The 14262-nt window shown below is 42.7% G+C and overlaps 1 protein-coding gene across 1 annotated transcript; it reads right to left on the reverse strand.

Annotated features, from left to right (window-relative positions):
* Positions 1-12038: 12038 nt before the first annotated feature.
* otulina (OTU deubiquitinase with linear linkage specificity a) lies at positions 12039-13655 on the reverse strand. The gene is made up of 3 exons (XM_055928076.1): positions 13434-13655; positions 12845-12966; positions 12039-12694 (listed from the first exon to the last, which is right to left on the reverse strand). Exons 1-3 carry the CDS (start codon positions 13545-13547, stop codon positions 12253-12255), a joined length of 678 nt encoding a protein of 225 aa, XP_055784051.1. The 5' UTR covers positions 13548-13655; the 3' UTR covers positions 12039-12252.
* Between the last annotated feature and the right edge of the window lie 607 nt (positions 13656-14262).

A 14262-nucleotide genomic window follows, 5' to 3' on the forward strand; every position in this document is an offset into this window, starting at 1 on the left:
TATGTTTTGTTTATTCCATGTGTAACTCTGTGTTGTTGTATGTGTCGGATTGCTATGCTTTATCTTTGCCAGGTCGCAGTTGCAAATGAGAACTTGTTCTCAACTAGCCTACCTGGTTAAATAAAGGTGAAATAAAAAAATTAATACAAATAGTATCTTGAGCGTGGCTGAGGTGCACCCATGACCAGCTCGGAAACCGGATTGCACAGAGGAGAATGTACGGTGGGATTCAAAATGGTCAGTAATCTGTTTATTAACTTGGCTTTCGAAGACTTTAGAAAGGCAGGGCAGGATGGATATAGGTCTATAACAGTTTGGGTCTAGAGTGTCACCTCCTTTGAAGAGGGGGATGACCGCAGCAGCTTTCCAATCTTTAGGGATCTCGGACGATATGAAAGAGAGAGTGAACAGACTGGTAATAGGGGTTGCAACAATGGCGGCGGATAGTTTTAGAAAGAGAGGGTCCAGATTGTCTAGCCCAGCTGATTTGTACGGGTCCAGGTTTTGCAGCTCTTTCAGAACATCTGCTATCTGGATTTGGGTGAAGAAGAAGCTGGTGAGGCTCGGGAAAGTAGCTGCGGGGGTGCAGAGCTGTTGGCCGGGGTTGGGGTAGCCAGGAGGAAAGCATGGACAGCCGTAGAGAAATTCTTATTGAAATTGAAATTTAGGTAACCTGCCTAAATGACTACCGATCCGTAGCACTCACATCTGTAGCCATGAAGTGCTTTGAAAGGCTGGTCATGGCTCACATCAACACCATTATCCCAGAAACCCTAGACCCACTCCAATTTGCATTTTGCCCCAACAGATCCACAGATGACTCAACACTGCCCTTTCCCACCTGGACAAAAGGAACACCTATGTGAGAATGCTATTCACTGTAGTGGAACAGGTTGAGTGCTTCAAGTTCCTTGGTGTCCACATCACCAACCAACTATCATGGTCCAAACACACTAAGAAAGTTGTGAAGAGGGCATGACAAAGCCTATTCCCCCCAGGAGACTGAAAAGATTTGGAATGGGTCCTCAAATCCTCAAAAGGTTCTACAGCTGTACCATCGATAGCATCCTGACTGGTTGCATCACTGCCTGGTATGGAAACTGCTCGGCCTCCGACCACAAGGCACTAAAGAGCGTAGTGCCTATAGCCCAGTACATCACTGGGGCCAAGCTTCCCGCCATCCAGGACCTCTATACCAGGTGTTGTCAGAAGAAGGCCCTAAAAATGGTCAAAGACTCCAGCCACCCTGGTCATGGACTGTTCTCTCTGCTACCGCACGGCAAGCGGTACCGGAGCGCCAAGTCTAGGTCCAAAAGGCTTCTTAACAGCTTCTACCCTCAAGCCATAAGACTCCTAAACAGCTAATCAAAGGGCTACCCAGACCCCTCTTTTACGCTGCTGCTACTCTCTGTTTATTATCTATGCCTAGTCACTTTAACTCTACCTACATGTACATATTACCTCAATTACCTTGACTAACCGGTACCCCCTCGCTATTGTTATTTTACTGCTTCTATTTTTTACTTATCTATTTATCACTGAACACTTTTTAAAAACTTCTTAATGCATTGTTGGTTAAGGGCTTGTAAGTAAGCATTTAAGGTAAGGTCTACTACACATGTTGTATTCAGCGCATGTGACAAATAACATTTGATTTGATTTGTGATCGCCAGAAAATTATCTTGTGATCTTAACTAAACAACTTTTTCATGTCGTGATAATGAGATAAATAAGTTGTGATCTCGACATAACTAGGGAATGCTTGTTTTATTCATATGTTCTCTCTGTACTTCCATACCTATCGACTTCTTGAAGCAGAGATCTCTTTGTCGGAGTTTACCCAGAATGCCCCGCTAACAACGTACAGTCAATGTAGACAGTCAGTGTTAATACGATTTAAATGGCGTTTCCCATCTCCTCAAAAGTACAGTATCTCGGAAGTTACTCTCCCGTAAAAGGGTTGGCTGACAACTTTATGAAAATTATGCATGTGCATGGATGAGGCAGAAGGCTGGTCAGATAGCTAGCAACAATGACAAGAAGCTGGCATGAGAGGAATCATAGGTGGCTCGTTTCAGCTCAGTGTACCTTGTAATTGATACCATGTCTTGTTTTGACTCATGCCATGTCTATGTTAATATGTATAACATGCGCTAGCTAGCTAACCAACGACTGTAATGACTAACAATGTTCTAACAAGTGTTCATTGTACAAATGTGTTTATGATTTTACTAAACATTTGGAGAATAAATAGTTTAGATGTTGTTTTGTCCCATGCACACGTCGGTTTTGTTGCTATTGACAAAATGCGATAGCAGCTGGGCCTGGTCTGTCAATTTATAAAGAGTAATAGTAATGGCGTTTTTTTGTAGGCACTAACTCCGCTATGGCTCGTTGGCCAAAGCCTATATGGGGAAATTGAGTTTTTGTATGGGTTTGGGATAAATGCCGAAAATAAGGTCTGTAGAACACCCAGGCTTAGGAGATCTTATGATTTGTTCTATGAGATCATCTTCATCAGCTAACGTCATTAAAAAAAACATATTTTAAGCATGTATGTTATTTTTTTAAAAGCACATAAAGGCTTCAGAATTGATAAAGGTCATGTTTCAGGGATTGCGATTGAAAATTAGCCGGCTGGCTAAAACTGGCACTTTTACTGAAACGTTGATTAATGTACACTGTCCCTGTAAAAATAAACTGAACTCAACTGACTGATATTATCTCATAGAACAAAACGTAGGCTAAGCCTGTGTTAACATCAGACCGTATTCTCTGTGGTTATCCCAAAACGCTATTCTTTCCCCATAGGAATGGCTGAACAAACTAATTTCCGGTTTTTAGTACTATATGCTGGCAAACTCTATTTGACTGTATATGAACCAGAAAAATTGAGGGAGTGGGATGTCCCGCTTCCTCTTAAGTCTCTATTCTAAAATCGGTTTTTACTAGTGTTATACAGCTACGACCGGAAGTGACTTTTTCGTGGCAGGTTAGGAAAATTTACGCAGCATGTTAGGATAATTAACATTGCAGCTTAGGAGAATTAGGTTAAAGTTAGGAAAAGGGTTAGGGTTAGTTCAAATGTTCTCCTAACCTGCTAGGAAAAGTCACTTACGGTCATAGCAGTACTCTATCTAGTCACAACCAAAGATTAGCTCTTATATTGACAAGATATTTGAGTGACGCTCTAACAATGGAAATAAATGTCCTCAACGAGGGAAGGCAGACGAGATCAGGTGGGACCATTCTAGCCAATGAGAGGGCAGATACGCATGCGAATGATAGGCACAACTAGATCGTTTTTCTCAAAGTTGCCGGTGTGGTGATACTGATGGTTTGTCGAGATTGATTTTAGCTAAGCCTAACCCAGCTATGGACAGAAGTGACTTTACATAGCAGGTTAGACCTAACACAGCAGGCTAGGATAATTAACAAACAGGTTAGGAGAATGAGGTTAAGGTTAGGAAAAGGATTCCGCTTCGATCACACCGACAGCGTCATTGCATTTTGGTACACCAAAATGACACTCATTTCCAGTGAAGCGCTGCGTTTGCCTTGCAGCATTGCTTGCAGATGCAGTGGCACTGCGTTCGGTGTGGTGCATATGTTGGATTTATCGAACACATATGCACCACACCGAACGCAGTGCAACTGTATGCATAGCCCGTTTGACAGAAATGGTAGCAGAAGGTGAATGTTGAATTTTTGTTGCATACATATCCAGATGATGCTGCATACTATTTTGTGCAATGACACTGTCGGTGGGATCGAAGTGTTACGGTTAGGTTTAGCTAAAACGCTACAGTTGTCAATAACTGTTATCCAAATAAAATTTTATTGGTTACACACACATGGTTAGCAGATGTTATTGCGAGTGTAGCGAAATGCTTGTGCTTCTAGTTATGACAGTGCAGCAATATCAACAAGTAATCTAAGAATTCCACAACAACTACCTAATACACACAAATCTAAGTAAAGGGATGGAATAAGAATATGTACATATAAATATATGGATGAGCAATGACCGAGTGGCATAGGCAAGATGCAAAAGATAGTATAAAATACAGTATATACATATGGGATGAGTAATGCAAGATATGTAAACAACATTAATAAAGTGACTAGTGATCCATTTGTTAGAGTGGCCAATGATAGAGTGGCCTATAATGTGAATAAAGAGTTACTTGTCTAACAGAACACAGAGGATGTTCTTTAATGGAAGTCTATCAAATATAATCCAGTTAGAATCAGGAATTCCCCAGAGTAGCTGTTTAGGCCCATAGCTTTTTTCAAGTTTTACTAACGACATGCCACTAACTGAGTAAAGCCAGAGTTTCTATGTATGCGGATGACTCAACACTATACACGTCAGCTACTACAGCGACTGAAATGACTGCAACACTCAACAAAGAGCTGCAGTTAGTTTCAGAGTGGGTGGAAAGGAATAAGTTAGCCCTAAATATTTCTAAAACTAAAACCATTGCATTTGGAACAAAACACTCACTAAATCCTAAACTTCAACTAAATCTTGTAAAAAATAATGTGGAAATTGAGCAAGTTGAGATGACTAAACTGCTTGGAGTAACACTCGATTGTAAACTGTCATGGTCAAAACATATTGATGCAGTAGTAGCTAAGTTGGGGAGAAGATTGTCTATAATAAAGCGATGCTCTGCCTTCTTAGCAATACTATCAACAAGGCAGGTCCTACAGGCCCTAGTTTTGACTCACCTTGACTACTGTTCAGTCGTGTGGTCAGGTGTCACAAAAAAGGACTTAGGAAAATTGCAATTGGCTCAGAACAGGGCAGCCCGGCCGGCCTTTGGAACTCTATTCCACATCAAGTAACTGACGTAAAATTTGATTTAAAAAGCAGATTAAAAAACACCTTATGGACAGCAGGGACTGTGAAGCAACACAAACATTGACACACACATACACACACACACACACGATAACATACGCACTATACATACACATAGATTTAGTATTGTAGATATGTGGTGGAGTAGGGGCCTGAGGGCACACATTGTGTTGTGAAATCTGCGAATGTATTGTAATGTTTTAAAATGGTCTAAACTGCCTTAATTTTGCTGGACCCCAGGAAGAGTAGCTGCTGCGTTGGCAGCAGCTAATGGGGATCCATAATAAATATAAATACAAATACAAATTATTTCAAGTCTGTATGTAGGTAGCAGCCTCTCTGATGATGTTGATCAAGCCTACTACTGTTGTGTCGTCTGCAAACTTGATGATCGAGTTGGAGGCGTGCATGGCCATGTTGTGCGTGGCAATGCACGCCTCCAACTCGATCATCAAGTTTGCAGACGACACAACAGTAGTAGGCTTGATCAACAACGACGAGACAGCCTATAGGGAGGAGGTGAGGGCACTCAGAGTCATGGGTGAACAGGGAGTACGGGGGGGCTGAGCACGCACCCTTGTGGGGCCCCAGGGTTGAGGATCAGTGAAGTGGAGATGTTGTTTTCTACCTTCACCACCTGGGGGCCACCCGTCAGGAAGTCCAGGACCCAATCGCACAGGCAGGGTTGAGACCCAGGGCCTCAAGCTTAATGATGAGCTAGGAGGATACTATGGTGTTGAATGCTGAGCTGTAGTCAATAAACTACATTCTTACATAGGTATTCCTCTTGTCCAGATGGGATGGGGCAGTGTGCAGTGTGATGGCGATTGCATCGTCTGTGGACCTATTGGGGTGGTACGCAAATTGCAGTGGGTCTAGGGTGACAGGTAAGGTGGAGGTGATATGATCCTTGACTAGTCTCTCAAAGCACTTCATGATGACAGAAGTGAGTGCTACGGGACGATAGTCATTCAATTCAGTTACCTTTGGCTTATTGGGTACAGAAACAATGGTGGCCATCTTGAAGCATGTGGGGACAGCAGACTGGGATTTGGAGATATTGTATATGTCCGTAAACACACCAGCCAGCTGGTCTGCGCATGCTCTGAGGCCGCGGCTAGGGATGCCATCTGGGCCGGCAGCCTTGCGAGGGTTAACACTTTTAAATGTCTTACTCATGTCGGCCATGGAGAAGGCGAACCCACAGTCCTTGGTAGCGGGTCGCGTCGGTGGCACTGTGTTATCCTCAAAGTGGGCAAAGGTGTTTAGTTTGTCTGGAAGCAAGACGTCGGTATCCTTGACGTGGCTGCTTTTCTTTTTGTAGTCCGTGATTGTCTGTAGTCCCTGCCACATACGTCTCGTGTCTGAGCCGTTGAATTGCAACTCCACTTTGTCGTTATACTGACATTTTGCTTGTTTGATTGCCTTGCGGAGGGAATAACTACTCTGTTTGTATTCGGCCATTTTCCCGGTCATCTTTCCATGGTTAAATGCAGTGGTTCGCGCTTTTAGTTTGCGCAACTGCCGCCATCTATCCACGGTTTCTGGTTAGGGTAGGTTTTAATAGTCACAGTTGGTACAACATCTCCTATGCACTTCCTTATGAACTCACTCACCGAATCAGCGTATAAATCTATATTATTCTCTGAGGCTACCCGCGTGATCAAAATAATCTTGAACTGTGTATTCCGATTGGTCAATTTTAAAGCGTGGATTCCCCAGCCACAACTGTACAAACCATCAATCTCGACAAACCATCAGGACCATCACACCGGAATGACACATGCATCCACTTATATCAGTAAATTTGAAAAAGCCTAAACATTACTTAATTTCGACCTCTGTCACAACCAATGATTTATATATACACTAGATGACTGACAGGGGGCACTGTTTTGAAGCCACCGTGCCTCCATATTGGCACCCCCCCACCATTGTAAATAATATTTTAGAAGCTATAGAAATTAATTCATTAATGTCTATATTTTGCCACGTTATTCTATTACAGACACCTTAAATCATACTTTAAAATTATATTATGTTAGCTAAACATAACAATTAAAAAATATATAAAAACATTTTCCTTAATGTCAATTTCTTTGACAGTTCTTTTGTTACTATCCCCCAAAAATACTTAAATACATGTATTTTTGTCCTTGGAAATTTTTATTGAAATACTGTAGAATTCCATTCATTCATATGGAGGACTTCTTCTTCTGGGGAGTGCTAATACAGGGTTCGTACAGACAGTGGCTATTCAAATTCAAGGACTTTTAAGTACTTTTTCAAGCACTCCAATTTCTTTTCAAGGACCATCAATTTGTAATAGTTCATATTATGCAATTGTTTCTAGTCACCACCAGATGGCAGTATTATCGCAGCCACGACCCTACTTCAATGCTCTTACTGAGGGAAGGAGGTTGTTGGCCAAGATCTCGCGATACATGGCCCCATCCATCCTCCCCTCAATACGGTGCAGTCGTCCTGTCCCCTTTGCAGAAAAGCATCCCCAAAGAATGATGTTTCCACCTCCATGCTTCACGGTTGGGATGGTGTTCTTGGGGTTGTACTCATCCTTCTTCTTCCTCCAAACACGGCGAGTGAAGTTTAGACCAAAAAGCTCTATTTTTGTCTCATCAGACCACATGACCTTCTCCCTTTCCTCCTCTGGATCATCCAGATGGTCATTGGCAAACTTCAGACGGGCCTGGACATGCGCTGGCTTGAGCAGGGGGACCTTGCGTGCGCTGCAGGATTTTAATCCATGACGGCGTAGTGTGTTACTAATGGTTTTCTTTGAGACTGTGGTCCCAGCTCTCTTCAGGTCATTGACCAGGTCCTGCCGTGTAGTTCTGGGCTGATCCCTCACCTTCCTCATGATCATTGATGCACCACGAGGTGAGATCTTGCATGGAGCCCCAGACCGAGGGTGATTGACCTTCATCTTGAATTTCTTCCATTTTCGAATAATTGCGCCAACAGTTGTTGCCTTCTCACCAAGCTGCTTGCCTATTGTCCTGTAGCCCATCCCGGCCTTGTGCAGGTCTACAATTTTATCCCTGATGGTCTTACACAGCTCTCTGGTCTTGGCCATTGTGGAGAGGTTGGAGTCTGTTTGATTGAGTGTGTGGACAGGTGTCTTTTATACAGGTAACGAGTTCAAACAGGTGCAGTTAATACAGGTAATGAGTGGAGAACAGGAGAGCTTCTTAACTTCTTGACGCACGGATCCCTTTAGCTGGATCATTTTCGTAAACAACCGCTGAATTGCAGTGCGCCAAATAAAATAAAAATACTAAAAATATTTATAATCATGAAATCACAAATGAAATATACCAAAACACAACTTAGCTTGTTGTTAATCCACCTATCGTGTCAGATTTGGAAAATATGCTTTACAGCGAAAGCAATCCAAGCGTTTGTGAGTTTATCAAACAGTAAAACTAGACAAAACAGTAAGAACAGCTAGCCGCAAATTAGCTTGGTCACGAAAGTCAGAAAAGCAATAAAATGAATCGCTTACCTTTGATGATCTTCGGATGTTTGCACTCACGAGACACCCAGTTACACAATAAATGTTATTTTTGTTCGATAAAGATTATTTTTATAACCAAAAACCTCCATTTGGTTTGCGCGTTATGTTCAGAAAACCACAGGCTCGTGCCGGTCCTGAAGGACAGACGAGGGCAGATGAAAATTCCAAAAAGTATCCGTAATGTTCGTAGAAACATGTCAAACGTTTTTTATAATCAATCCTCAGGTTGTTTTTAACATACATAATCGATAATATTTCAACCGGACGGTAAACTATTCAATACTATAGAGAAAGAAAATGTCGAGCTACAACTCTCGGGCGCATGAACTAATCTAAGGACACCTGACGCATTTTGATAAATCTCGCGCATATTTCAAAATAAAAGCTTGAAACTATGTCTAAAGCCTGGTCACAGCCTGAGGAAGCCATTGGAAATTAATCTGGTTGATACCCCTTTAAATGGAGGATGGGCAGCCAATGGAACAGGGATTTCTCCAAATAAAAGGCACTTCCGGGTTGGATTTCCTCAGGTTTTCGCCTGCAAAATCAGTTCTGTTATACTCACAGACAATATTTTGACAGTTTTGGAAACTTTAGAGTGTTTTCTATCCTAATCTGTCAATTATATGCATATTCTAGCATCTGGGGCTGAGAAATAGTCCGTTTACCGTGGGAACGTTATTTTTCCAAACATAAAAATAGTGCCCCCTAGCTGAAAGAGGTTAAAGAAAAATTAACAGGTCTGTGAGAGCCAGAATTCTTACTTGTTGGTAGGTGATCAAATACTTATGTCATGCAATAAAATGCAAATTAATTATTGGTCCAGTGATGTCGTGGTGAAAAAAGATGGATAAACTATATTGAACAAAAATATAATACACAACAAGTAAAATGCTTCATGAGCGATCCCAGAAGGCCGGATTGAATCTACATTTGCCCGGTATTTTAGCTATCAGCAGACGCTGAGTTGCGTCTGCTGCCAACTCTGTGTAACGCAGTTTCTTACCCTCGTAGGCCTCTTCAACAGAGTTTTCCCACGGGACTGTGAGCTCTATGATGTACACAGCCTTTCGTGAAGGGGACCAGAGTACCATGTCTGGCCAAAGGTTGGTAGAAGCAATCTCAGGTGGAAAAATGAGTTGCTGGCCAATATCGACAAGCATCTTCCAGTCCCGGGCCATGGCTAGGTGTCCAGTTTCTGGCTTCGTAGGAGGATGCTTGGGCCTTTTCTGTCCCTCCAGGATGAATGTTGTTGTTTTGACGGGATTGCTTGTTTTTGGAGGTAATGAATTGGTTGCACTCCTCTTGGTCTCAAGTGCTGTAGCCAGGCTCTTGAGGACCTGATTGTGCCTCCAGGTGTAGCGGCCTTGTGAGAGGCTGGTCTTGCAACCTGTCATTATATGCCTGAGAGTCGCTGGAGCTGGGCAGAGGGGGCAGGTCGGGTCCTCGCCATACCATTGATGTAGGTTTTTTGGTGATGGAAGCACATCATAAACAGTTCTTATGATGAAGCTGATGTTGCTTGCCTCCATTTTCCAAAGCTCACTCCAGTTGATCTTTCTCCTCTCCAGGCCTTCCCACCGTGTCCATTGCCCTTGTTTAGCAAGAGAGACAGCCTTTGCACTTCTTGCAGTCTCCTCCTGTCTGCGCACCTCCTCGACCACCAGCTTCCTGCGTTCAGATGTTGTTGCCTTATGGAACGTTGGTTTGCTTGCTGCCAGGCCAAAGCCTCCTCTTCCATGCTGGATATTCCCCACAATGTCTTGGTGTCTCAGGGCTGATGTTGCTTGCTGCACGGCCTTGGATGATGTCCATTTCCATCCAGTTTGTAGGGGAGGTGCAGCCTTGCTAATGGTCTGGTCTTTGGAGTCCTTCAATGTCATCTGAAGTCTTACTTTAGAGCAGTTGTACTCCTCCGTTAGACTTGTAAGAGGTAGTTCAAGGACCCCTTTGCCATAGAGACCGATGTTACTCAGGCATCGTGGGACACCCAGCCATTTCTTCACGTATGAGGTAATGGTTCGCTCCATCTTCTCCACTGTTGTTATTGGGACCTCATAGACGGTGAGTGGCCACATTACCCGGGGGAGAAGTCCAAACTGTAGGCACCAAAGCTTGAGCTTCCCAGGCAGTAGGGTCTTGTTGATGTTCTTAAGACCGTCGGCGATGTCCTGCCTTACTTGCTGCACTTGATCTTTATCCCGGAGGCTTTCGTTGTACCATCTACCCAGGCTCTTGACGGGTTGCTCAGACACTGTTGGTATCGGGTCATCTCCAATGCAGAACCTCACATCTTTAAGCTGTCCCTTGACTATGGAGATGCTTCGAGATTTGCTTGGCTTGATTTTCATCCAGGCCCACTTGATGTTATCCTGCAGTTTTGCAAGTAGCCGCCTGGTACATGCTGCAGTGGTGGTCAGTGTAGTCATGTCATCCATGTATGCTCGGATAGGTGGGAGACGGAGCCCTTCCTTAGTTCTCTCACCGCCGACAACCCATCTCGATGTCCTGATGACTTCCATGGCCATAGTGAAGGCCAGAGGTGAAATTGTACAGCCTGCCTAATCAAAATTACAGATTGTCAGTGTCTAATCAAAATAATTGATTTTTGTCTAATCAAAATTACGGATTGCCTCTTACCTGCTCATCGTCCCATTATGCCATAGTTTGTACGTTTCAATTGTCAGTAGAAACCACACTTGTTTCAGCAAGTCAGCCATATCAGCTAAGTTTTTTTTAAAGGCAGTAAATGAGGGTGAATGAACTGTTTTGCTGACAGACAAGGCTCCGCTGATTGCCAGGTGTAGCGGTGGTAAGAATTCCCTCCTTGGTGCTGAAAAGAAAGTTCTGCTGTTGGGACAGCTTTATGTAGACCCTAACAGTTTGTGGGCACCGTTTGTCACCGTTATAGTGCAATACATGTATTGTTTAGTATTGTGGCTTTGCTGGCATGCACCTAAACATTTTTGAGGGAGTTTGCCCCAAGATTTACATGCTAAAACTGCCACTGAGCCTACTTGAATTTCAGAGTGCCAAGTTCAAGTACTTAAGCACCTCAGTATGGCCAACTAGTAGCTTCAAAGCCTCTGACTAGCCAATAAATAGCATGAGCAATCCAGGGTTTATATATATATACACATCATTGTTCACAACACCAAAAATCTTTCGGTGTTAAGATTACTTCCGGGAGGTTGAGTCATTCATAACTTTAATCGAATGACATTTTTCAGTGCTGAATGATTGAACAACATAGAGTGCACTAGAGATAGAATAGATTTTTCATTACTCTCCATGGTCCTGATCCTCCGAATCTGCTGCGGGATCAGTTTTAGGGATGTGAAGGAAAAACATAGAGATCCTCTTAAATTACATATGAAGTATTCTAATTCCTAATTCTGTGAAGGAAACAATGGAAATCACTCAACAACAAAATATTGTACCAGCCTAGATAACCCAGGAGCAGTACCAGTAGTAGACTATTTCTTCATCAACAAAAGACAGCTAATTGTCAGAATGGTATAGCCTATATTTCATTACATCTGTACAGGAATGCATTGTAAATACATTTTACATCTAGCTCATTGTTTGCATGGTAAGACAACAAAATCGTTCAAAAAAAGAAATGAAGACAACATATCATGTGCAGACTACAAGTCTATCTTTTTAATATTTAGCATAACATGCACTATAGTATAAGGATTCAACTTATCCTGTAGCATATATGCAATTGGATTATAAGAAAATAATGTATAGTAAATAATGTATTACATACAGTATCATATTACAAATTCAATTAAATTCAGACCCGTTCAGTTTTCCGTGGCATTATTTTTTGCATCTGAGCTAACATTCACTCCTTTGCACTCTTCAGCTGCTGTAGATGCTGAATCAGTTCCTGGGACAGACCCAGTTCAGACACCATGTCCATGCAACACTGTAGAAGTTGCTCAAGACTTTCCCCTGTAATGGAAAAGGGGTCTGTGGGCAGTGTGAAGCTCAAACGGGGCTTTTGTGGCAAGATGGGACCAATGTCCATATCACTGTCTTTCCTACAGCAGTCTGAGCCCTTGCTGCATCCCCCGCCTCCACAGCAGCTCGACTCAACCTCTCCAACCCCCAGATCCTCCATGTTCTCCGAGACGTCACTGACGCTGGGTACGGGGTTCTCCAAAGCCGTCTTCATTGCCTCCATGAGAGAGTCCTCATGCTTTACAACCCGCTGTAGGAGGTCAGTCACTGAGGCAGGGGTGGGGGTGTCTGGTCTCTGGAGCTGGCACCAGCACTGTATAGCACTGTGTAGAGAGATACAAAGGGCCAACAGAATCAGAGACAATGGGAGAGAGAACAGAGTGGGACAGGCATGGGTCATGCACAACAAAGAGGACAGCAATAACGTAGCCAGCACAAATAGTCATATGGTCACATCATGGAAAGAAAGCTACCTTATTATTCCTTTTAGCTGCCCAATGGCCATGGTGCTTGCAGCTCCTTCCCTGTATCCCATGTTGAAACCAAGCTGGAGTGCTGCTTCTTTTCCATGGTCGATGCCATCAACATAGCCGTCCTGACAGAGAACCACAGAACAGCATAACGTTCGTTACATTGTTTCTAGAGAGGGTGCTGTGGGTTACAATGCAGCCAGTTTGTATTTACATTAGCTGCCTACAATGCCCACATTGTGTGCTGGGTGAAGCTAGAAGCAGAGCGAAACACTTCGAGTTGTTTGTTTCAATCTGGTAGTTAATTGCATTCTCCTGGTTTCCCATGTCTGAATTACCCTTATTAGAAGGAGAGGACCATGAAAACGAGAAATGTTTCGCCCCTACAGGTCCGACATTGAACAGCCCTGTGCTACAGAGAAGTGAACATTCTAGTTATAACTGGCTGATTAACCAAATAATTGTGACAAGTCCAATAAACCAACGCAATATGTAAAATATTAGGAAAAAAAATACGAAAAATGAACATGTAGCTAGCTATGACAGCCAGCTAGGTGGAAACATGATTGATAAACATTATCCATGCATTTACCTTCACACGTTTCTTCATATTGTACTTCCATTCTTTGTCCTGTAAATTAATATCATCCGCATCCTCGTCAAATACATCCTCTCCACTGTACTGTACAGACTTAACCCAAGACATCGTGGACTTTAAAAAGGAATGTTAGCTTCTTCAAGCTTGAACGTTTAATAACATAGTTTGACTGCAAGTCACGTGGGCCAGAACATTTAACGACGTCATCATAATGCGCGTTGAGGTTTTTTCTTCTTTGGATGGCAATGTATACCTAAAGAGACTAGTGCTTACATTCTGCCATCTACTGCGGTGAAGTAAAATTACACACTCGTCTCCAGATTAGGTTTTATTTAGACTGTAGATGGCGCTAAACCCATACAGGTCTACAGAGCTGCTAAAAAATATGAAGGCCTACTGTACCACTGTTTGTCATCTACATTTGTTTACTCTATCCCAAATTTTTTAACAAGTAAAACTAATTATCTGAAAACATTAATGAGAATGTAGTTCATAAACATCCAAGGAGTAGGTCTATTTCAAAGGCAAGATAGCCTACACAGAAATGCAAATGGGCCTTTACTGTAGCCTACATGTTAATTATTTGCATCATAGATAGTATTTTATGCATTTTAACGATTGGTATTATCAATAACCTTTCCATCTACTACCCATCCCAAATAAAATGCGCACTATTCATATCTGGGAAATAAATATCTGATGACCTTGTTCTAGTCACTAGTGAAAATAGAAATACAGAGTATTCTCTTTAAAGCCTCTGTGGACACTGACAGTCTCTTATTCTTTCCTCTAGCACTTCAGCCCATCTCTTTGGGATCTTTGC

The sequence above is a fragment of the Salvelinus fontinalis genome, chromosome 7, assembly GCF_029448725.1.
Source record: "Salvelinus fontinalis isolate EN_2023a chromosome 7, ASM2944872v1, whole genome shotgun sequence".
NCBI lineage: Eukaryota > Metazoa > Chordata > Actinopteri > Salmoniformes > Salmonidae > Salvelinus > Salvelinus fontinalis.

Excerpts from the sequence above, each read along its gene's own strand:
- otulina (XM_055928076.1), bottom strand. The coding sequence starts at position 13,547 with ATGTCTTGGGTTAAGTCTGTACAGTACAGTGGAGAGGATGTATTTGAC. Across the intron at positions 12,967-13,433 it reads ATATGAAGAAACGTGTGAAG|GACGGCTATGTTGATGGCAT; the intron begins GTAAATGCATGG and ends GTTCTCTGTCAG. Across the intron at positions 12,695-12,844 it reads CAGCTAAAAGGAATAATAAG|TGCTATACAGTGCTGGTGCC; the intron begins GTAGCTTTCTTT and ends CTCTCTACACAG.